The sequence below is a fragment of the Sander lucioperca genome, chromosome 1 (assembly GCF_008315115.2).
Source record: "Sander lucioperca isolate FBNREF2018 chromosome 1, SLUC_FBN_1.2, whole genome shotgun sequence".
Classification (NCBI taxonomy): Eukaryota; Metazoa; Chordata; class Actinopteri; order Perciformes; family Percidae; genus Sander; species Sander lucioperca.
In genome coordinates, this window is record NC_050173.1 from 45621175 (window position 1) to 45644819 (window position 23645).

The 23645-nt window shown below is 37.9% G+C and overlaps 1 protein-coding gene across 1 annotated transcript in view; it reads left to right on the top strand.

Moving 5' to 3' along the window:
* The window catches only part of slc25a48 (solute carrier family 25 member 48), a 37538-nt gene extending 23665 nt beyond the window's left edge, over positions 1 to 13873 (top strand). Inside the window, exons 5-7 of the mRNA XM_031317085.2 lie at positions 1172 to 1459; positions 9806 to 9939; positions 13429 to 13873. Coding sequence (XP_031172945.1) covers positions 1172 to 1459; positions 9806 to 9939; positions 13429 to 13533 — 527 coding nt within the window. The 3' untranslated portion in view covers positions 13534 to 13873. The remainder of the gene's footprint in view (positions 1 to 1171; positions 1460 to 9805; positions 9940 to 13428) is intronic.
* The last annotated feature ends 9772 nt before the right edge of the window (positions 13874 to 23645 follow it).

Genomic DNA, 23645 nt, shown 5'->3' on the forward strand with positions numbered 1-23645 from the left:
GTTGAATGAAAACAAAAAGCTGCTCGCCGTCGCTGCGCTATCGTCAACCCGAAGACATTCAGTTACCGTCATGTAGGACAAAGAAAACCATAACATCCTCATATTTAAGAAGCTGAAAGCAGCAAATGTTTGGCATTTTTGCCTAAAAAAAGACTAAACCGTTTATTCGATTATCAGATTTTCTGCTGAATTAATTTTTTGAACACTGCCAGAGTTGATGGCTCCACTCCGCAGTATGTCAATGGGTACAGGAGAAGGTACTTAGGACGTGGACGTAATGTTTTAGACCAGGGGTGTCAAACTCACTTTCACTAAGGGCCATCCTGTAAAATGAAAATTACATCAAGGGCCAGACATGTAGAGTTTATTAACGTGCTTTTATTGAGAAAAGTTAAATATCTTTGACTGTATTACTGAATGTCGCTTTTTTTGCCGTTTGTCACATTTTTTGTCATTTTTCTTGCTTTCTCCAACACTTTTTTCACATTTTTGTTGACATTAAAGCCCTACAGAAGTCAGCAAAAAAGTTCCTTAGCAAATCAAGCAAAACAAAGATTACGTTACCACACAGCCGACTCACAGCAACCTGTTTCATAGCCTAAATATAAAAACTCTCTGTTTCTGGGGGGAATTCGGACTGTCAAAGTCGTCAAATCTGCTAAATTCTGCTTTGAGTGTTGCGTTATTACAGTTTGAAAAACAGTTTTCTGTCTTTTCGGGTTTAGTAGCTAAACTAGCTAAAATTTATTGTGAACCTAAGTTGGTATGAGGGCCGGATAAAAACCTGCGAGGGGCCGGGTTCAGCCCGCGGGCCTTGAGTTTGACACGTGTGTTTCAGTCTCTTTTCAAACTCGTCAATTGGTTTCATTAAATGTTTCTTTCGCAGTGTGTAAAGAGAAACAACCCAAGTACAAAATCTGTCTGCTAAATTCAACACAGACTCATTAAGAGCTGTTAAAAATTATATGTTTTAAAAAAAAAAAAATGTAGGTATGTACTCCAGATCAAAACAGTTCTTTAAAGATTCACCATTTCCCACTGATTTCAACAATCTCACAGGCAGAAATCTATCAGGAAACAGACCAGTTTCTACGACAACAGTAGCAGGAAACAACGTGTCCCGCTCGACAACAGCATGGCCTGCTAACCATATTTAATTCCTGTTCTACAGAGAATTTGCAACTTGCCGGCAACGTATCGAATGGCACCAACATCCCTATGCGCTCCATCAGCATCCCCAGCCAGAGACTCTACCGAGGCCCGATACACTGCATCAGCAGCATCCTGCAGACCGAGGGCCTGCAGGGCCTGTACAGGGGGGCCGGGGCCATGATCCTGAGGGACGTCCCTGGATACATGCTCTACTTCATCCCTTACACCATCATGTGTGACCTGCTGAAGCCAGACACCTCGTCAAGCCTTCACCCTGGTTCCATCTGGCTGGCTGGAGGACTAGCAGGTAAATGTCACACACAGCGCAGACACGTGCAGCTTTTTAACGTTTCCAGCAGGTATAGGCCCTGGCCGATTATCAGGCAGTTTTTTGGCAGTTTGCAGATTATCTGTATCAGCGTTTTATTTGCCTGATAACCGATAATGTAAATTAATTACGTTGGCTCTGCTACAGCTCTATGTCTGTCCCTCTGCTTCAGTTTCACTCCCCACTGAGTCTGACTTTATGTCCCGCCTACAACACTATCTGACTATCTCTTACTGGGTAATATGTTGAAAGTTTCTAATTTATTAAATAATTGGGTAACACTATACTTGAAGGTATCTACATAAGAGTGACATGACACTGTCATGAACACATGACACATGAACCGTAACCCTAACTCTAACATAACCATAACTTGTCATGACAAAAACTGACACTTACTAAAAGAAGCATTATGTCATAAATGTTTATGACACGTTCATGACAATGTCATGTCACTCTTATGTAGATACCTTCAAGTAAAGTGGAACCAATAATTGCTTAACGCATTTAAACAATGTTGGAGTTTGTAACATTCCAAAATCTTAATTTTGACTTTCATTTTCACTGAAAATGCATGTCGGTTCCAAATATCGGTTATCGGTTCCATTAAGTACTAATAATCAGTATTGGCCTTTAAAAGCCAGTATCGGTTGATCCTTTGTTTCCAGAGCAATGTGTATTAATAGGCTCGTTGGAGGTGAGCCAGGCCTGCGCAGAATCGATCACCGGCGATCGCCGCCCAATGCATGCCGGTTAGATTTGTGTCCGACTTGATTTGACGTCATGCACACATGGGCAATGACAACTTCACGAGATCAAGGCGGCCGCAGGTTTGAGAGGCAGGCAGCGCAGTTGCTTTTCACTGACTAGAAGACCCAGGGCATGATGAGAAAACGCCTGCCTCTCAGCTGATCTAACAGCTGATTGGTTCAGAATCGACTCACCATGATGACGTGTTATATAAACTTTTCATCGTTTTTTAATTAGAGAGATTTTGTTTGATATTTGTCTGATTTAAAGGCTTATGTGTGTTGTGTGGCTGATAGAGACTAAATCCGCTCAGAATACGGACTATCTACGGTCTATTGTTTATTAACATTCGCAACAGATGTAGAGCATTTCTGTCATAATCACAGCAATGGGAGAGATATATGGGTCTGATAACATTTTATTAAATCAGGAAAACGGCTGTAAACTGTCTGACTTGACGGCAGCTTTTTGTCTCCGCCCCCGGCTGCTGCCACCTGCTCCCGTCCACTTTACAGGCGAGGTGCAGCTCATCTCGAACGAGCTTATTAAATAATTAGCATGGTTCAGTTTGCCTGATGGATGCGTTTGGCTAGTAGCCACAGACTTGGGAGTCAAACGCATGAAGAAAATACTAAGAATAAGTTTAGCAGGCATTGATGACTCAAGCTTAAATCTTGATCCTGTCTTGATTTGTGAAAATAAGTCAGTTTCTATAGAAGAATCACCTCTCACTTGCTTCAAAACAGCATGATGTTGATTTTGTAAATTATGGTCCCATTTGTTTTAAAGTAGACAATAAAGCAGGGGATGCTTTAGGGCTGTGGCTACACACCGACCTGTCAATTATGAAAGAGGCTTAGCAATGCTAACCAATTTGTCGTATATACAGAGTAAGTTTGTAGCTAATTCAGCCACATAATAGTTGATTGGACTAAGCATACATCCACTTGCCAGGTTTTATAATATGCAGATTGCATAGGCGTAATTTACCCCCAATAATCAAAACTGGCCAGTGCAACCACCCCATAAACCTATTATGATTTCATTTACATAAATACAGACATGTGCACCATAACTCTTTGCAGAAAAGGCGTTTGATATGCTCAACATTTGAATTTTGTGTGTGGAGATCTGAAACCAAGCCAAGTACCATCTGACCAGAATATTTTTGGTAGAAAAAAATAAGCATACTGTATAAAAAGGTGCATTAAAGTGCTGCACCATCAGTATCTGATTTAAAGATTGTAACTGAAAAACACTTACATGCTATTCCAAATGTTTAGAATTGCCCAATTCATTCATTATTAAAGTATAATTATTTTAAGAAATTATGCATGATTGATATTTTTTTTTAAATTAACATTTAAAAAAAAAAAAATCTCACCTACCCCCTGCAGTACTCCAATGTACCCCTAGGGGTACGTGTATCCCCATTTGAGAAACACTGCTCTAGAACAGCTGTCTTCGACAAGTTTTAAGCCAAGGACCCCTTAACTGAAAGAGTGACGGAGCAGGGACCCCCTACTACATCGCAAAAATTTTATTAAATTGTATAAAAATAAAGTAAAGTTAAACTGTGCCTACAATAACGTGTAGGACATACCTTTTTTTGCATAGAATACTACACTATTAAAATAATTGCTGGCATGATTTTATAAATCATGTTTTAATGTTAAACATATGTGGCACAGTGGATCCTTAGGATGAACTGTATCTGTGGATGGCTACGTTAGTGACTACCTTAGCCTACCTGTAGGCCAGTATGATTTTCATCAATGGGTTTTTTCACAAATAGGCTGATTCATATTTGCTAATAATGCTGTTGGAATGTTGGATTCATGTTAACACATTTTAATTATCTTGGAAAACTTTCAAAAAATTAACAATAAGTCTCTTATTTCCGGACCCCCTGTTGAAGATCTCTGCTCTAGAACAGTGAAGTAAACATTTAATGCATGGCTGTTCAGAGTCACTGTATCGACATGTGAGAGCAGCGCAGCTGCTGATTCCAGCAGAGCATTTAGCAACTGAAACTGAGCAGTGTGCTGTAAACTAAATAGCATTTGGCGTTATCCCAAACTGTGACACCAGAGTACTCTCTGGGTCAGTCTATTTAATGGCAGCTTTGGGAGCAGGGTTGCAACAAACAAGTATTTTAAGTTAGCCTGTATGCCAGCAGAACTTAGCCCCGCCCACAACATTTGAGGTCGGGAAGTTCGGTCTGGACTTGATCCGTTGTGGAGCAACTATGCTGGAACCAGAGCTGTTTGGACCAATCAAATTGTCAGGGCGGGCTTTATACGATGATGGACAGATGATTAAAAGTAACGTAATCAGCCACGTCACCAAAGAGCGCTTGGGTTGAATTTGTTTACAACAAAGATGGCTGCCGCTGGAGAATTGAGATGTGTAGATTCCGCCATCGCGTCTGTTATAGAAGATATCGACAGCGCATTCATTTTAAAAGAGGAACAGAGAACCGCAATCAAGGCATTTGTCTATAGGAAAGATGTTTTTGCCGTCCTTCCTACGGGATTCGGCAAAAGTTCAGCATACGTCACATACTCCGTTGCTCTGATTGGTTGGAGGTCTATCTAATTCAGTGCAGAGGCATTTTCTTTCCTGGTTCGGTTGAAACACACCCCATAATCACAGCCCAATGGAGCAGTCTCAGACTCATATTTTGACAAGAATCTGAGTATGACGACATCAGGCTAATTTTAAGTCTGAACAATACACATCTTTAAATGTCTGTTTTCATTCGACAAACAGTCCAAAACCCAAAGATATTCAGTTGCCATCATGTATGACAAAGAAAATCATAACATCCTCACATTTAAGAAGTTGACAGCGGCAAATGTTTGGCATTTTTGCCAAAAACAAAAGACTAAACTGTTTATTAATAATGGAAGTGTGTTGGAGTTAAAAGTATACAGTATATTCAGAAATATATGTTCAGAAAGGTGGAGAAGTAAAAGTAATTGTTGCTCTAAATCCAAACAATATACTTAACCCTTTAGTTGTCCTTCTGTCGAGCATGAATGTCACGTGTAGAGAGAGAATGGTGGACCCAAATGCAGAGAGCAGGCAAGGAGTAATGAGCACGAGGATTTATTTAACACAAAAACAGGTCAGCAACCAAGTCAAGTGGGGCTAGGGAACAGAAGGGGCCACTCAGGACAGGGAACAGAAGGGGCCACTCAGGACAGGGAACAGAAGGGGCCTCGGCAACCGGGGGCAGAGAGGCCTCGGCAACCGGGAGCAGAGAGGCCTCGGCAACCGGGAGCAGAGAGCAGAACCGAAGGTAGAATCCCTCTGGCGGCCTGCGACGGAGGCAAAAGCCCTCTGGCCACCGGCGACGAAGGCAGAATCTCTCCGGTGGCCGTACCGGACGTCGAGGGCAGCGTCCCTCCGGGGGCCGAGCAGGCCGGCCAAGGCGGAGCCCCTTGGGAGGCTGCGCAGGCGACGGGTAAGCTGGGCTGGAGTCAGGCGGAGATTTGGAGTGGCTGCTAGCAGGCCGAGGTTCTAGAGGGCTGCTAACCAGCTGGGGATCAAGGGAGCTGCTAGCCAGCCAGGGATCTGTGAGGCTGCTAGCCAGCCGGGAATCCAGGATCAATGACCACCTGGGGACGCTAGGAAACTCGGGGACGCTAGGAAGCTCGGGGAAGCTGGGCAGTGTTGGGACACTGGGCAGCTCGGGGACACTAGGGAGCTCAGGGTCACTAGGGAGCTCAGGGACACTAGGGAGCTCAGGGAAGCTGGGCAGTGTTGGGACACTGGGCAGTGTTGGGACACTGGGCAGCTTGAGGACACTAGGGAGCTCGGGGAAGCTGGGCAGTGTTGGGACACTAGGGAGCTCGGGGACACTAGGGAGGACGCTAGCTATCCTAAATTCAGGATGGCTGCTAGCTAGCCGGGGCTCAGGAAGGCTACTAGCTAGCCTGGATTCAGGGGAGATGCTAGCTATCAGGGGAGTTGCTCACTAGCTGTGGCTCAGGAAGGCTACTAGCTAGCCGGGGCTCAGGAAGGCTGCTAGCTAGCCTGGATTCAGGGGAGATGCTAGCTATCAGGGAATCAGGGGAGTTGCTCACTAGCTGTGGCTCAGGAAGGCTACTAGCTAGCCGGGGCTCAGGAAGGCTGCTAGCTAGCCGGGGCTCAGGGAAGTTGTTAGCTAGCCGGGGTTCAGGGAAGTTGCTAGCTAGCCAGGAATCAGGAAAGTTGCTAGCTAGCCTAGAGTCAGGAGAGCTGCACGTCAACCCAGGGTCAGGAGAGCTGCACGTCAACCCAGGGTCAGGAGAGCTGCACGTCAACCCAGGGTCAGGAGAGCTGCACGTCAGCCCGGGAACAGAAGGGTTGCACGTCAGCTCGGGAACAGAAGGGTTGCACGTCAGCTCGGGAACAGAAGGGTTGCACGTCAGCTCGGGAACACCAGTCAGCTCAGGCTCAGATACACAGGTCAGCCTAAGCTCAGATACACAGGTCAGCTTAAGCTCAGGAACACAGGTCAGCTCAGGCTCAGAAACACAGGTCAGCTCAGGCTCAGAAACACCGGTTTGCTCAGGCTCAGGTACACAGGTTAGCTCAGGCTCAGGTACACAGGTTAGCTCAGGCTCAGGTACACAGGTCAGCTCAGGCTCAGGTACACAGGTTAGCTCAGGCTCAGGAACACAGGTCAGCTCAGGCTCAGGTACACAGGTCAGCTCAGGCTCAGGAACACAGGTTAGCTCAGGCTCAGAAACACCGGTTTGCTCAGGCTCAGAAACACCGGTTTGCTCAGGCTCAGAAACACCGGTTTGCTCAGGCTCAGGTACACAGGTTAGCTCAGGCTCTGGTACACAGGTTTGCTGAGGCTCAGGACAAAACACAGGCATGGAGACGGGGAAGCGAAACTCCTGGGCTGTGGCCTGCCAACGCACCTCCATAAGGTGCCTGGCGAAGGCAGGGTCCTCCTCGTGCAGGGAGCGGAAAAACTCCGTCAAAAGTTCTCCATCCGAATCCAGTGGATGGAAAACTGGCTTGAATTCTGCTGGGTCCATATCGGGTTGGATCATTCTGTCACGTGTAGAGAGAGAATGGTGGACCCAAATGCAGAGAGCAGGCGAAGGAGTTATGAGCACGAGGATTTATTAACACAAAAACAGAACAAACCAAAGGCGGTCCAAAAATGGAGCAGGCAGAATAAACTGAGCAGGCTACGACGTGCTGACAGAAACAAAACCAGACACAAACACGCAACATAAAACAATGATCCAACCCATGACAAGGGGAAGACAAAGACTAAATACACAGGGTAACGAGGAAACAAGAGGCAGGTGACACAAGGGCTGGGAAACAGGTGGAAAACATCAGGTAATCACAAGAGCGGGAAAACCGATAGTAAAACAAGACAAGACAAGACAGAGAACAGATTATCAAAGTAAAACAGGAAACAAGCAAAATACAGAACAGAAACAAACTACAAAAATAAGACACACCACAAAATACCGAAACCCTGACAATGAACTTGTTGTGGGTCAAAAAAAAGTTTTTGGCGCTATTTCCAAAGTTTTTTTTCCGATGCTTTTGATGCTTTTTTAAAAATGTTTTTGTCACTCATTTCAACGCTTTTTGTATTCATGGTCAATAAACCTAATTTATATGACAGGATACCTAATTTTTGACTACAAGTTAAGATCAGAGGATGTTAAGTGAATCACAGACTGGTTTATGTCAAAGTTTAGTCAGGATAGTGTTTTGAAACCCATTTAAACATTTCAATGACCCAAAATTCAATAAAAGTCATCTATAATTTTATCTGTGAAGAACGTTGTATGGGTTCCACACAATGTTCACCCATGCATCCATATTCTTTTTGGGCAATTTGGTTGAAAGAAACCCATATTTCTGATTATAAAAAAACTTTAAAAAACAAAAATAAATAAAAAAAAAAACGGGTCAAGGGTTATGTAAGATCCAGGAATTAAACTGGTTTCGTAACAAATTAAGTACTCCAATAAGTATTTTTGTACTTCAAAAATATTAGATTACATGTCATTTAGCTGACACTTTTATCCAAAGCGACTTCCAGTAAGTGTATCCAACCATGAAGATGCAAATTGCAAACAGCAAGAATCGAGTTCAAGTACATCAGCTTCAAGTGAGCCAAACTAGAGAAACCTGTAAGTGCTCTCCCAGATTGACCGTGATTTGCTCAGTCAGCAGTGTAAGTGTTTTCTGTTTGTTCAGATTATTGACGATTATTGACCTTATTATATGAAGATGGAGAGGCCATCTGAGTAGAGAAACAAAATGGGAAAGTTTGCCTCATCAGATTAACTGATGACCCTTATTAAATTCTGTACTAGGGATGCACAATATATTGTTTTCTAATTGTCATTGCAATATTAACCGGCGCAATAAACACATTGCGAAAGGCTGTGACATGTCGCCAAAGACATGTCGCATGTTCAAATAGTTGAAAGAAAATACCAGTAGAAAATTGCACTTTATAATGTAACTGTCTTTTTTTTTTGTGGTTTATATTCAACTCAATGTTCAATTTGTTCAATAAAAGAATGTTGGAGATGATTTCCTTTCATTTGTTTTAAATTCAGCAAACAATTTGTTGTATTTTAGCAGAATACTGAAAGAAGAACTGAGTACACTTTAATATATTTTATCGCAAGGAATATCGTTATCGCGATATTCAGCGGGGAGCGGGCTACCAAATTATTTTTTGAAAGTTTATTCAAAAATAAAAATTATCTTAACATAAATCCAATATATTATTAGCAAATATAAATAATCATCAATTTGTAAAAAAAAAAACATTGCTGATAGGCTAACTGGCCTATAGGTAATGTAGTCACTAGGCCTGTAACAATTCCACATTTTGCTGTACAATGTACTGTCTCCGAAATAATTGTGATTGACAATATAATTGTCTCTTTCAGTCAAATCTTTTAAATATTTATGTATATATACTTTTACAAACAAATTAAACCCAGGGTTCATCTTTTGGTTATTTCACTGTCATGTGACCCAGATAATGTAACAACACAGGTACACAGCCTATGAAGTAAAATAACGCCTCTTTATCATCATAAAACATTGTATTTCTTTCTTAAATGAACATAAAACGAACAATAACCATCAGTCATACCCATAGGACCTAAGCTAATGTTAGGTCCTATGATTAATTGCAGTTACAAAGTGACGCACGTTTGTCTCTGAAGTAAAGGCTGGACTACATTAGAGCTGTTTGGAGCAGTTTGTGAACAGTGTTTTCTGTTGGAGATGGTAAGTCTCTTTGGGGTGGACTTTGGACTTTTTCACTTTGTAAACCTATTACATGCTCAAAAAAGATATATAACACAACAAAGGAAAGGGAAAAAGCCAAAAAGCATAATATGAGCACTTTAAAGGGTCCTTGGCTTAAAAAAACGTTTTAGACCCATGGTTTAGATGATACTATGATTTGGTAGCTGTTCCGGTATCGGAATTTTTTGAACGATACCCAGGCCTATGCCAGGGTTTGTGCCTCCCTTTCACATGCTGACAGCAGGAGTTAAAGCTTGTTCTTCTTCTCTACTTCAGGGTCCATTTCCTGGGTCACGGCGACTCCTGCTGATGTGGTGAAGAGTCGAATGCAGGCCGATGCTCAGCTCCAAAGGAAGTACAAGGGGATCTTACACTGCATCGTCCACAGCTACAAGACGGAGGGTGCACAGGTGAGAGACCAGTTAACATAATAAAATCCTGGAAATGTTCATTACAAACACAGCAATGCTGTCAAGAGAGATGGCTTGCATTTTAAAAGTTAGTTATAAGACTTTCCCCTCGAATTTGACAGCTGCAGGGGTCAATTCAAGCTACTGCTAACAGAGCATTATATTTCTTTGAAATCTTAAGATTGAGGTTTTATTCTCAAGTGCGGAAAAGTTATATTGCAGGCATAAAAAGCCTCAATAATGAAGCAAGTTTTTGTAAAAATAAAACGTCTCCTAGAAATACAACAAAAGTGAATTGTATTTTTTTTTTAAAAGTACTGTTTGTTCTAGTTCCAACCCCTCAATTACCCCAGCCAAGCTGACTGTACTAACTGCTGTAAATTCAACAGATGGTTTCATGGTTTCATGGTTTCATGGTTTGTAAGGTGAAGCTTTAGGAAACAGTGTAACCCGAGAATGAGAGTCTAGCTGTGTTCTCTCAGAACTTGAATTCCCTGGAACTGCACCGGACCGCGTGATTCTATCAGTGAATGAAAGCTCGGCATCGAGGCGAGCCTCTCTCAGTGCAAAGATCATGTTACAGCATCACATCTACACGTGCATTATAATAACTCACTTCTGACTGAGAGAGACTGAAGAAAATAATTGATAATCAGATTTGTTTATTTAATCTTTTATTAGGGATATAACGATACACTCAAGAGTTGAAGGATTTTTTTTTTAAACAGAATGAGCTGCAGACAAATGACTGAGAAATATTCCTTTATTTATATAAACCTTGTCCTCTTATCAAAAGTGACTCTGAAATGTTATCTTAAATATCAAAAAAAGTTATTAAAAGGTTTTTAAAACAAATCCCACATCAAAATAACTTAAAGTGGACATATTATGCTTTTCTGTATTTTCTGTCATATCCACAATGTTGTAATGTTGGATTTTCCTGTTAAACGTGGCCAAAACTTCAAATGATGAGGTAAACGTATTTTAGAGAAATCCCCGTGAGCTAAAATGTTCAGATTTCCAACTGTTCTGAACGCTCCGGTTAATTTTTTCTAAACTTTGTTTTGTTTTTAAGCTGTTAACATTGTCGCATGTAGCTACATGCTAACGCCAATAAAAGATGTAATATTGGCTACCAATGTTGTTAATTTCTCCACAATTTCCGGGTCCCATTACTCCTGAACCATTTTCTGTTTATGTAGTATTTGGTTCTGAAGCCTTTATCTGCGATCTTTGACAGTAGAAAGTGCTGTTTCATTCCATTACAATCTAACGTTAGCATACTGCTAATTATTAAGTAGCTGCATGCTAACGCCAGATAGTTGTAATCTTGGCAGCAAATGCTGGTCATTTCTCCCCAATTTCCGATCACTTTACTGCTGGGAGATGTCCGGTTGTGTAATATTTGGTTTAGAAGTCTTTATTTGAGATTTTTCACGGTACAAAGTCCTGCTATATACTCCGTTGCAGTAGCTCCATCTGATACTAGCTAGTGAAACAAAACTGTAGGGCAGCAGAGATTCCAGGAAACACTCTGGCCAATTGGAGCAGACTGGGCTTTTTCAGTAGGGGGGCTTAAAGACACAGGCGCTCCTACAGAGCGTCTCATACAGAGGCTGGATACAGGTGCAGCAGCCATGGATAGTATGAGAAAAATTGTGTTTTTTGAACATTAAAGCATGTAAACATGTTCTAGTACAAACACAAAATACAAGTATGAACCTGAAAATGCTATATAATAGTTCCCCTGTAATAAATAATAAAAAACAACTAAATCCTAAATAAATTAGTGAAATCTAAAGGAGTTTAAGCCCTAGGCCGTTAAAAAATTGCATCGCGATTAATTTTTTATTTCAACCGATTGTAATCTTTAATCATTTATACCGATTTTTAACCGATTCACGATGCATCGTTACATCCATAGTCAATTTTTTTTTATATATATATGTATATATATAATAGAAAACATGGATAGAGTCATTCTTCAAAAAACAGAAAAAAATGTAGGTGATATTATAATGAAATACAGACAGAATAAACACAGTTTTGAATGTGCTGTTTTGAAAAGCTTTTTTTGTCTAAAGCCAACATATTCTGCAACACACAGCGTTCAGGTGTCAGGGTTCGTGATGTTCATAATGTCAAAGGTTGCAAAAAGTAGACAAATCTCCCAGACTTCCAACATGGAAACGCTTCAGTAATTCTGGCAAACAGTTATGGGATCAATAACAGAAGGTCATTGGTGTTTGAACACAGTGGACTGGACCTGATGGTCACAGATCAATGACTCAGGTTATTACAGGACAGAAAACATGTAACACTGTGTTTTTTTTGTGAAACAGTGAGGCTATTTAGTGTACAATCCTAATAGTGAATAAAAAGATGCGTTAAGTAAGGAAAGGAAACAAAACAAAAAAATCAAGATGATGAACATGACATGACGATGAATAAACGTAAGCACACTGTAAAATTTTCACCGTAAATTCACAGTAGTTCACAGCTTCGCCAGTGAACTACTGTTTATTTAGTGTAAGCATACGGTTTTTACATTTTAAGGTATTTTACTGTAAATAAACAAACAGTTATTTACTGTGTTATTTGAATTTACAGTAATATACTGGCTGCAGTGTAATTCCCGCCTTTTCCTTTATTTTCCCAAGATGCATTGGCATTAACAGTAAATACCTGTAATCTGTAACATTCTCAGATAGTGTTGTAATATTATTATTTTCTCCCAGAATGCATTGCATGTATGATCCTGTATAACATTAAAACAGTAAGATACTGTGAGATTTTAGCTGTAAATTCACATCAAAGGTTTACAGTGCACCATCAATTTGAACCCTGTATAGTGTTTAGTGGTAACCTAACTAATGTTCAAAACCTCAAAAGCTCAAACTTGAAAATGAGTTTTAAAACATAAAATATGAAAATGTTGATGAAATGTATCTGACACACTCTTAACACATTATTTTTTCACTAGCTAGTTGTTCCAAATACTGCAGAACCAAGGGCAAATTATGCAAGTATGAAGTTGATCAATCTTTAAGATGTAGTTCTTTTTAATTTAAGATTAGCCTAAATTAATTTGGGAAGGGATTTGATACTGTATTCATATTGGTTAAGATGCTGCCGTACCCCAACCATAGGGCCGTGGCTCATTCTTTTTTACTTATTCTGAAAAACTCAAATTTTGGAACACAATAGCCAGCACTATCAGTTGTTTACTCTCTCTAGCTTTAAATCACAACTCAAATCATGGCTGAAACATACAGTAACCCATCATGTGTCCATTAACCAATCATGTCTTGTATGATGCAATGTTTTAAATTTAATTTTGTGCGGTGTAGCCTATAATGTTTATTCATTGCCATAACTGCTTTGTGGATTTGCTTTCCCAGGGACTGCTAATGTAATGGATCTGTTGGGCTAATTCTGGGTCAGTCAATGACTAATAACACAATTAAAACTGTCCGTTCTTGTGTGCAGGTTTTCTTCCGCGGGGTGTCGGTCAACGCCATCCGTGGCTTCCCGATGAGCGCCACCATGTTCCTGACCTACGAACTCTCGCTGCAGTTCATCAGGAGTCTCTAGGACAAAGGAAACGCTTTGGTGGGAAAAGGAATCACGAGCCCCAGTTTCTTTGAGACAAGAGAGAATCTTTAGTAGCTTGTGAGGCTCTGCACACACATCAGAACTTTTGAACACGTCGCTGTGGAGTGAATATTTTCGCTCTCTGGTGTAGCCTCTGCTGACAGTCTTGCCACACGAAGATTGGTCTTTGATTATTGGATCAATGAAGTTTTAAACTAGTACTCAACGTTTTAATTACCAAGAATTAGGACACCAAAGTCATCCATGTCTTCCTGAGCAGAACCTTGGCTGCAGTACTGAACATGTCTATGTGTTAAGCTATATAATATATATGTATATATATATATATAAAACTTTACTTTACAATAGGGCTGGATCCGACTATTCGAATATTCGTTCGATGGGTAGCTATTCGACTTTCAATTTTGGGATTCAAATATTCATTGTTTTTTTTAAACATGCATGCAGGCTGAAATTTACTGTGGTGTTTTGTCGGGATTTAGCTGCTAAATGTCTGCTAGCTGCTGGCTAATATATGCAGCTCTATGTCGTCCATCTCAGCCAAGAGCGGAGAAACGTTGAGTTACAAGCGAGCAGTCTGATGTTTGTAGAGGTCTGTATGGTTGTACTGTAGCAGCCTGGTGTTATTTTCAGGCGATTTGATAAAGGTAAAGATAGTACGGCTGTGCGTAATGCCAATACAGTGAGGCGCTGGCGGCTGAGCATTCATTCATAAACACATTGCGTCGGACAGTCCGGCAAAAACGCATTGCCTGCGGCAAAAAGTGAAATCAGGTTCAACTTTTGAAGAAAAGCAACGCGACATCAACCTGCGGTGGACAATCAAGTAACACTAACATTAACCAGCTATCAGACTCGTCAGTCCGTATGGCGGCGTGCGAGTCCCCTCACATTAAAGTAAACAGGAAACATCGCTGCCTCTATCACTGCCACGAAAAAAAGTTTTAAACGTGGCTGGGTTGGCTCAGTGGGTAGAGCAGGCGCTCTTTATTAAAAAATAAAGTTTTAAACACCACAAAGGTAAAAAAATGAAACACAAGCACTGAAGCGCCCAGGAGTTTGTGTAACAACAGTAGACTGTGTCCTGCATCCACAAAGAAGTCGCTTCATCTCTCGCTTCGTCTTTCTCTTTTTTTCCGTGATATAAAGCTGCCTTCAAGTGCAGTCGGAAATTATGCTTTCCCCAGCCGCTGCCGCCCCCACCACCACCGCAGCTTTGAATAATCGCTGTTAAAAAGCACCGAAGCTTCGAAGCTCAAAAACTGGTAATTTGGTACAGCCCTACTTTACAAGTCCTTCTGGTGTCTCTGGGAGTTTTGTGATTATTAAAAGGACTGAACTAGTTTAAAAAAAACAAAAAATTTGCAATTGCAGGACGAAGAACTCACTGATAGTAACGTAACTGGTTTCTGTGAGTTTAAAAATACCTTTACTGCTTGTTTGTGCAACTAGACATGGTAAACTATTAGCATAACAAAGCTAACAGGGGACACATGGGTGATTTTGGTGTCAATATTCTCATTATGGAACGGATGAGTACGTCTGATGCAAAATTGACCAAAGAGCTCCCAGAGGAGTGTTCCTCTTGAGGTAGTTTGGGGGAATCCATATGCTGTTCGGGATCAGTCTGCCCTGAAACAGACTTTTTGCTTTCAATGAAACTGCTCGCACACCTGCAGCTTTTTCACGGTACAGGCCATTGTTCTTCTTTGTGGCCCTGAGACAAAGAAGTACACACTTATATTGTGTTATTATTACACAATAGACTGTTAGCATCGATTTTTTTGTGAATTTAAGATCAAAAGCCCTCTAGACATTTAGGTTCAAATCAGTTTTTTAGGTTCTATATAACCATCATTTTAACGCCATATCAGTAACTATGTTTGAACATGTGACACAGACCCTTCACACCTTTAAATGCACATTTAAATTCATCAATTCACTACAACTTTGTTTATCCCTGTAAGGGCAATTGCCGTTGAAATAACGGCTAAATGTAACCTTTACTTGGGGTGGTAATGGCGCAGTGGATATGGCACATGCCTTTGGTGTGGGAGTTCAATTCCCACTGCGATACATCAACCAATGTGTCCCTGAGCAAGACACTTAACCCCTAGTTGCTCCAGAGGCATGCCGCCTCTGACATGTAGCATATATAGCACATATAGCAATTGTGAGTCGCTTTGGATAGAAAGCATCAGCTAAATGACATGTAATGTCATGTAATGTAACTTGCAACCAAATTTCAGTGTTAAGCCAGACATCTTGTGACCTGCAAATCACCAAATTTTAAAAATGTCTTTATCATCTGGTCTTTGATTCATTTATCAGTAAGGAGGGAGCTGTGCATACAAGAAGTATGAATTCACGCATTTGGGACATTTTCAACACAATTGAGTCTAGATTTAACATTTTTTAGCTTTTAATGTTGATTTGTTTGTTTTCACAGTTTTACTTTTTAATTCATTTCAGTTGTATTTTGCTTTGTTTGCACATTTTAATTTTCCTGAGTCACGTGTAATTAGTGCATTGTCCCATTTTAATTTCAGTTTTAGAATATTTCTTTAACCTGAGAATCAAATGGATGAGTGGGTGGAGTTGGCAGTCAATTGCCTGCTCTTAATGTTGTGTGGAAGATGACATTTCAACCACAACATGAATTGTTACCTTCCAATGCACACGGACCGTGTGTGCATCCCATGTCACCGTCCACTTGTACATATTCTGTTTGTGTGTTTCTTATATTAAGAAAAGTGAGTTTTACAAGTTAATTTTAACTTCCTTATCATGAACTTTTTTCTGATTAAAGCGCGTGAAGTCAGATACACATATGAGCTATTGCAATACAGTTACATTGTTGCTTTATAAAGTCTACAGAATGCATGTAGAATCACTAATCTGTAGTTACACCGAATTTACAGCTAATTGTGCACAAAAGAAGTTTCATTCTAATCTGAGACTGAAGAAATCTTTACTTTGTGAAGTGAAGAATTTCACTCAATGGTGTTTTAAGCCCCCAACATTTATACGTTTCCAGGCAGCATTGCGACCGTTGACTAACCCTAACCTTAACCATAACCATTGCCTAATCCTAGTGCCTTTCAGGCAGCGCTGCCTGGAAGGAGGCGTTGGGGGCTTAAAACATTGATAAAGAAGAATTACATTGTTTGTATACTAAGTACAAAAGTAGAAAGAGGGGGTAGGACCAGAAAAGTATTTTTTTTAACTTCTCCCTCCTTTTTGAACATGGGAATCCTTATTGGAATCATTTACAATCATTTTTGAAAGATATGTTTGCTGAGTATTTTGTTTTTTGTTGGTTTGTCTTGCTTGTGCTGGAATGTACATGTTATTATTTATGTTCAAAATAAACAAAAATGTAATGGATTTAAACTAGGAGTCATGGCTTTTAAGATGTAATCATATAAGATGCAAATCAACAGTCCCTTCATTAAATATATATTTCTGGATTTTGGAGTGTTTACCTTCAAAGAAATGTCTTTGCCGTTTTTAAATAGTTTTCTTGTAATGTAAATACTTGTAAATATGTATACGGCAATTCCAGATGGTGAGGAGACACAAGTGTGTTATTGTGTTTAATAAAGATTTTAAACACATATTGCTGCTTCTCTGAATCTGCTCTTCTGAGAATAATGTGCGACTCATGTTATGGCCTGTCATGCGTCAATTGCAGCAAAAAGATAATAAGTTGTTACCAGATAAACACTCTTATGTTTACCCTTGTTACAGGAAAAAGTTCATTATCATTCGTTGGTCCTCTGCCTGCAAACTGCTGATAAGATTTTGACTGAGGTCGCAGTCATACCTACAGTTAACTGTATACTCTGCGTATGTTGTGTACATTAACTTGAAGCTGCCTGTGATGTTACACAATGTCCACCAGATGGCAGCGCTTCACAACACAAACTCCTGCAGCAGTCGTTGAATACCTGTGCTCAGTTCTGCTTTTCTGCATTTAAAAGGCTTAGTATAGTGTGTCAAAAAATATGTCATAGTATAGCATGTCGAAAAAGTCATAAAAAGTCAGTATATTATGTGGAAGAATGTCAAAATGTCACAGTAAAGTATATGGAAAAAAAGTCATGAAAAATGTCATAGTATAGTATGTTGAAAAAAAGTCATATTTAAGTATGTCGGAAAAAGTCATAGAATGTCGAAAAAAGTTAAAAAAAATCATAGTATAGTTTGTCGAAAAAAGTCATATAGTTTGTCGAAAAAAGTCATAGTATTATGTCGAGAGACCTCAAGTCATAGAATGTTGAAAAAAAAAATAATAAAATGTCATAGTATAGTATGTCGAAAAAAGTCATGAAAAATGTCATAATAGAATGTTGGAAAAAAAAGTCACAGTATAGTGTATATATATTTACTATGTAGTAAATGTTTACCCTTGTTACAGGGAAGAGTTGTATTTCATTTGTTGGTCCTCTGCCTGCACAATGCTGATAAGAGTGTGACGCGTGAGGTCACTGCCATACCTACGGTTAACTGTATACTTTGTGTATGTTGTGTACATTAACGTGAAGCTGCCTGTGATGTTACACAATGTCCACCAGATGGCAGCGTTTCACAACAAACTCCTGCAGCAGTCATTTAGTACCTGCCCTCAGTTCTGCTTCTCGTCATTCAAACAGGTTGTCCACTGGAGTTCAGTATACAAGATAGTCTTTGGAAAAATCCAGTATAATAAATACAATTGAATACACTTTGTCTTTGCACACGCTTGTGTACAACGGAATTTGCTGTGCCTTACCTGAATATAAAAGTAATAAAAGTAATAAATATACATATAAATACTATATCATACACTTGTCATCCCAGTCAATAACATCATATATCAGTAAGACTTTTTAATTTAGTAAAAAGTCATAGTATAGTATGTCATAAAAAATCATAAAAAGTCATAGTATAGTATGTCATAAAAAGTCATAAAAAGTCATAGTATAGTATGTCGAAAAAAAGTCACAGTATAGTATGTCGAAAAAAGTCATAGGAAAGTAAGTCAAAAAAACCTCATGAAAATGTCATAGTATAGAATGTTGAAAAAAAGTCATAAAAGTTATAGTATAGAATGATAAAAAAAAGTTACAGTATAGAATGTTGAAAAAAAAAACGTCATAGTATAGTATGTCGAAATAAGTCATATTATAGTATGTCGAAAAAAAATCATAGTATAGTATGTCGTATAGTATGTATTTAGTATATCGAAAAAATATATAAAAAAGTTATAGTAGGCTATAGTATTTCGAAAAAAAGACATAGTATGTCGAAAAAGTCACAGTATAATAAGTCGATAAAAGTCATAGTATAGTATGTCAAAATAAAAGTCATAAAGAGTCTTATTATAGTATGTCGAGAAAAAAGTCATTAAAAAAGTCATAGTATACTATTTTGATAAAAGTCATAAGGAGACATAACACAGCAAGTCATAAAAAAGTCATAGTATAGTATGTCGACAAATAAAGACATAGTATAGTATGTCGAAAAAGTCATAGTATAGTATGTCGTAAAAAGTCGTAAAAAAGTCATAGTATTTTGAAAATTTATAAAAAGTCATATAGTATGTCGTTAAAAGTCATAGTATTTTGAAAATTTATTAGTCTAAAAGGGTCTAAGTATAGTATGTCAAAAAAAATAAAAACAATCATTCATTTAATTCATTCATGAAAAAGTCACATAGTATGACATAAAAACAAATCATGTTATACGTTATAAGTTATATGTCATAAAAAGTCATGAATCAGAATCAGCTTTATTGACCCTGTAGAGTATGTGAAAACATTTTGTTGCTCTAAATGTATATACACAGAAATAGATATAAAGCTAAAACAAGGAAAACAAACCTGGACAAAGGTAAAACGTACACATTTAACTACTATGTACAGATATTCATTTATATGAAAAAAGTATTTGTGTATAAACAACAACATTTAAATTAGTGCACTCATGCAAAGGGTGACAGAATAAAAATGAAATGATTAATGAAAGAGGTTGCTTTATATACATGAGATAGGTGGATATGACAGAATATACAATGTGTGAAGATTTATATTTGACAATGACGATTTGTCAGTGTGTATTTAAATTATAAAGCCTTGAATATGTTTTTTTGGCCTACAGATAGGAGAAGTTGGATCAGGTTGTGTCCAGAGTGTGATGGGTCTGCAGTGATATTTCCTGCCCACCTCTGGAGGATGGCACCAATTTTAGTTCACCTCCTGGTTACTGTCGAGGTGCCCTTAAGCAAAGCACTGAACCCCCAACCGCTTGGAGCCCCGATTATGTGGCAGCCCCTTCGCTTGCTCTGACAACTTTACATTAATACAAGTCTATGTATTGTGTGTAATTCAGGCCTATATGTGTATTGCAACAACAACACATGTACAAATATAACTACACATTGAGGGATTAATAAAGAGTCTTCTTCTTCTTCTTCTTCTTCTTCTTCTTCTTCTAATGAAGTGTTTTTTTCTTCTTCCAATGTAGTACTCCTTAAATTATTTTTCTTTTCCACTATAAAAAAGTTATAGTATGATTTGGTATTTCATAAAAAATAGTCATAGTATAGTATGTCGCAAAAAAATCATTAAAGTCATAGCATATTGTGTTGAAAATAGAATGTCGAAAAAAAGTCATACTATAGCATGTCGGAAAAAGTCATTAAAGTCATCCTATAGTATGTAGAAAAAAGTCATAGTATAGTATGTTGAAAAAACTCATAAAAAGTCATAGTATAGTATGTCGAAAAATGTCATAGAATAGTATATCATAAGAAGTCATAATATAGTATGTTGAAAAAAGTTATAGTTTAGTGTGTTGACAAAATCATAAAAATAGTCACAGTATAGTATGTCAAAAAAAAGTCATTGTATAGTATGACACAAAAAGTCATAAAGAGTCATATTATAGTATGTCGAAATAAGTCATAGCATAGTAAGTTACGTAAGTTAAGTAAAGTCATAGTATAGTGTGTCGAAAAAAAGTCATTGTATAGTGTGTCGAAAAAAGTAATAGTATAGTATGTCGTAAAAAGTCATAAAAAGTCATAGTATACTATGTCGCAAAAAGTCATAAAAAGTCATAGTCTATTATGTCGAAAAAAAGTCATAAAGAGTCATAATATAGTATGTTGCAAAAAGTCATAAAAAGTCATATTATAGTATGTCGAAATAAGTCATAGCATAGAAAGTTCGAAAAAAGTCAGGAAAAAGTCATAGTATAGTATGTCGAAAAAAAGTCATAGTATAGTATGTCGAAAAAAAGTCATAATATAGCATGTCAGAAAAAAGTCATAGTTTAGTATCCCGAAAAAAACAAAATCATAAAAAGTCAAAAAGTCATAGAAAGTAAGTCAAAAAAACTATGAAATGTCATAGCATAGAAAGTTCGAAAAAAGTCAGGAAAAAGTCATAGTATAGTATGTCAAAAAAAAGTCATAGTATAGTATGTCGAAAAAGTTAAAAAAAATGTCATAGTATAGTATGTCGAAAAATGTCATAAAAGTCACAGTTTAGTATGTTGCAAAAACTCATAAAAAGTCATAGTATAGTAAGTTCGAAAAAAAGTTAAAGTCATAGTATAGTATATCATAAGAAGTCATAGCATAGTATGTCATAAAAAGTCATAGTATAGTATGTCGAAAAAAGTCATATTATAGTATATTATAAGAAGTCATAGTATAGTGTGTCGAAAAAAGTCACAGTATAGTAAGTTCGAAAAAAGTCAGGAAAAAGTCATAGTATAGTATGTCGCAAAAAATCTTAAAGAGTCATAGTATAGTATGTCGAAAAAAAGTCATAGTATAGTGTGTCGAAAAAAGTCATTGTATAGTGTGTCGAAAAAAGTCATAGTATAGTATGTCACAAAAAGTCATAAAAAGTCATAGTATACTATGTCGCAAAAAGTCATAAAAATGTCATAGTATAGTATGTTGAAAAAAAGTCATAGTTTAGTATACCGAAAAAGTCATAGCATAGAAAGTTCGATAAAAAAGTCAGGAAAAAGTCATATAAAAGTCATAAAAAAGTCATAGTATAGTATGTTGCAAAAAGTCATAAAAAGTCATATTATAGTATGTCGAAATAAGTCATAGCATAGAAAGTTCGAAAAAAGTCAGGAAAAAGTCATAGTATAGTATGTCGAAAAAAAGTCATAGTATAGTATGTCGAAAAAAAGTCATAGTTTAGTATATCGAAAAAGTAATAAAAATGTCATAGTATAGTATGTCGAAAAATGTCATAAAAGTCACAGTTTAGTATGTTGCAAAAACTCATAAAAAGTCATTGTATAGTAAGTTCGAAAAAAAGTAAAAGTCATAGTATAGTATATCATAAGAAGTCATAGCATAGTATATCATAAGAAGTCATAGTATAGTATGTCGAAAAAAGTCATATTATAGTATATTATAAGAAGTCATAGTATAGTGTGTCGACAAAATCATAAAAAGTCAAAGTATAGTCTGTCGAAAAAAGTCACAGTATAGTAAGTTCGAAAAAAGTCAGGAAAAAGTCATAGTATAGTATGTCGCAAAAAATCTTAAAGAGTCATAGTATAGTATGTCGAAAAAAAGTCATAGTATAGTGTGTCGAAAAAAGTCATTGTATAGTGTGTCGAAAAAAGTCATAGTATACTATGTCGCAAAAAGTCATAAAAAGTCATAGTATACTATGTCGCAAAAAGTCATAAAAATGTCATAGTGTAGTATGTCGAAAAAAAGTCAGTATAGTACGAAAAAAGTCATCAAAAAGTCATAGTATAGTATGTCGAAAAAAGTCAGGAAAAAGTTATAGTATAGTATTTCAAAAAAAGTCATAGTATACTATGTCATAAAAAGTCATAGTATAGAATGTTGAAAAAAGTCATAGTATAGTATGTCGAAAAAAGCATCTCGAAAAAAGTCATAGTATGTCAAAGAAAGCTCATTAAATTGTCATAGTATAGTATAGTATAGTATTAGTATTATATAGTATTACTATAGCTTGTAAAATACAAGTCGTAAAAAGTCATAGTATAGTATGTCATAACAAATGCCATGAGTAAGTCACAAACAGTTCTTTTTTTTCGTGCTTCTTTTAAATCAATGGTGGTTCACCTACAACAAAGCTGTGCTGTTTTGTATCTGCACTTCAAAACATGTTTGTGCCATGTACTTTGCTTTCTTCCAGTCGTAAATAAGCCTTCATCCTTGACTGTCAATCTGTAAAAATTCCCCCAATTCACCATTTTTTAGAACTTGCCAACATACTCTCAATTGGTCATTTTGGTATTGTAGTACACTGCATTAAAAACTGCCCCAGGCCTGGTTGCATCATGGGTGACCAAGCTGCAACAGCTCCTTACATACACAAGGTGGCACAGATGTTACGTTGATGCACTAACGTTGCCATGTTAAACTACACTGATTGTAATACTAATATAATACTGTTACTGTTACGGGTTGCATATGACAGGAATCACTATCTTATCAAGTCTGTTGACTCCTTAAAGTCTTAATGAGTAACATTATTTCAGCTTGTTTTCAGTACAAATCAACTTTCAATCATTTTACCTGATTTTTGTCTCAATCTACTGACAGGATACAGTATGTACAAGATGTATTTTAACATGTACTGCATTAGTGTAGTGGACAATAAGAAGTGAAAAATTGGTTCTTTTTGCTGTCCATTACATGGCTGACATTTCAACCAGGTGGCAAAATGAGACTACCCACTTTCTTTAGTGTATCCTGTCTGCAACTCACAGCTATAATTTCCTGTGCTCACTTAAAAGCATTACCTTGCCTTCTGTCCTCCGTCATCACTCAATCTCCACTGCTCCCCATCTGTCAGCCTCCTCCATCCACTTCTCTTTCTTTCCTCCCTTTCCTCCTTTCTGCCTTCACTTTGGGGTTCAAATGTCTGTGATTTTCCTTCCTGGCTGTGTCACAGTGCAGCTGAGGGTCCTACCCACCCACACAAAATACAGGGACCCAAACTCATCATCTGCCTACATCCCAAATTCTAAGGCTCCATGTGTTGATTGATGGCTTTGGTTCAAATGTCTAGATGCAGTAAGGAAACTACCAATTTCAG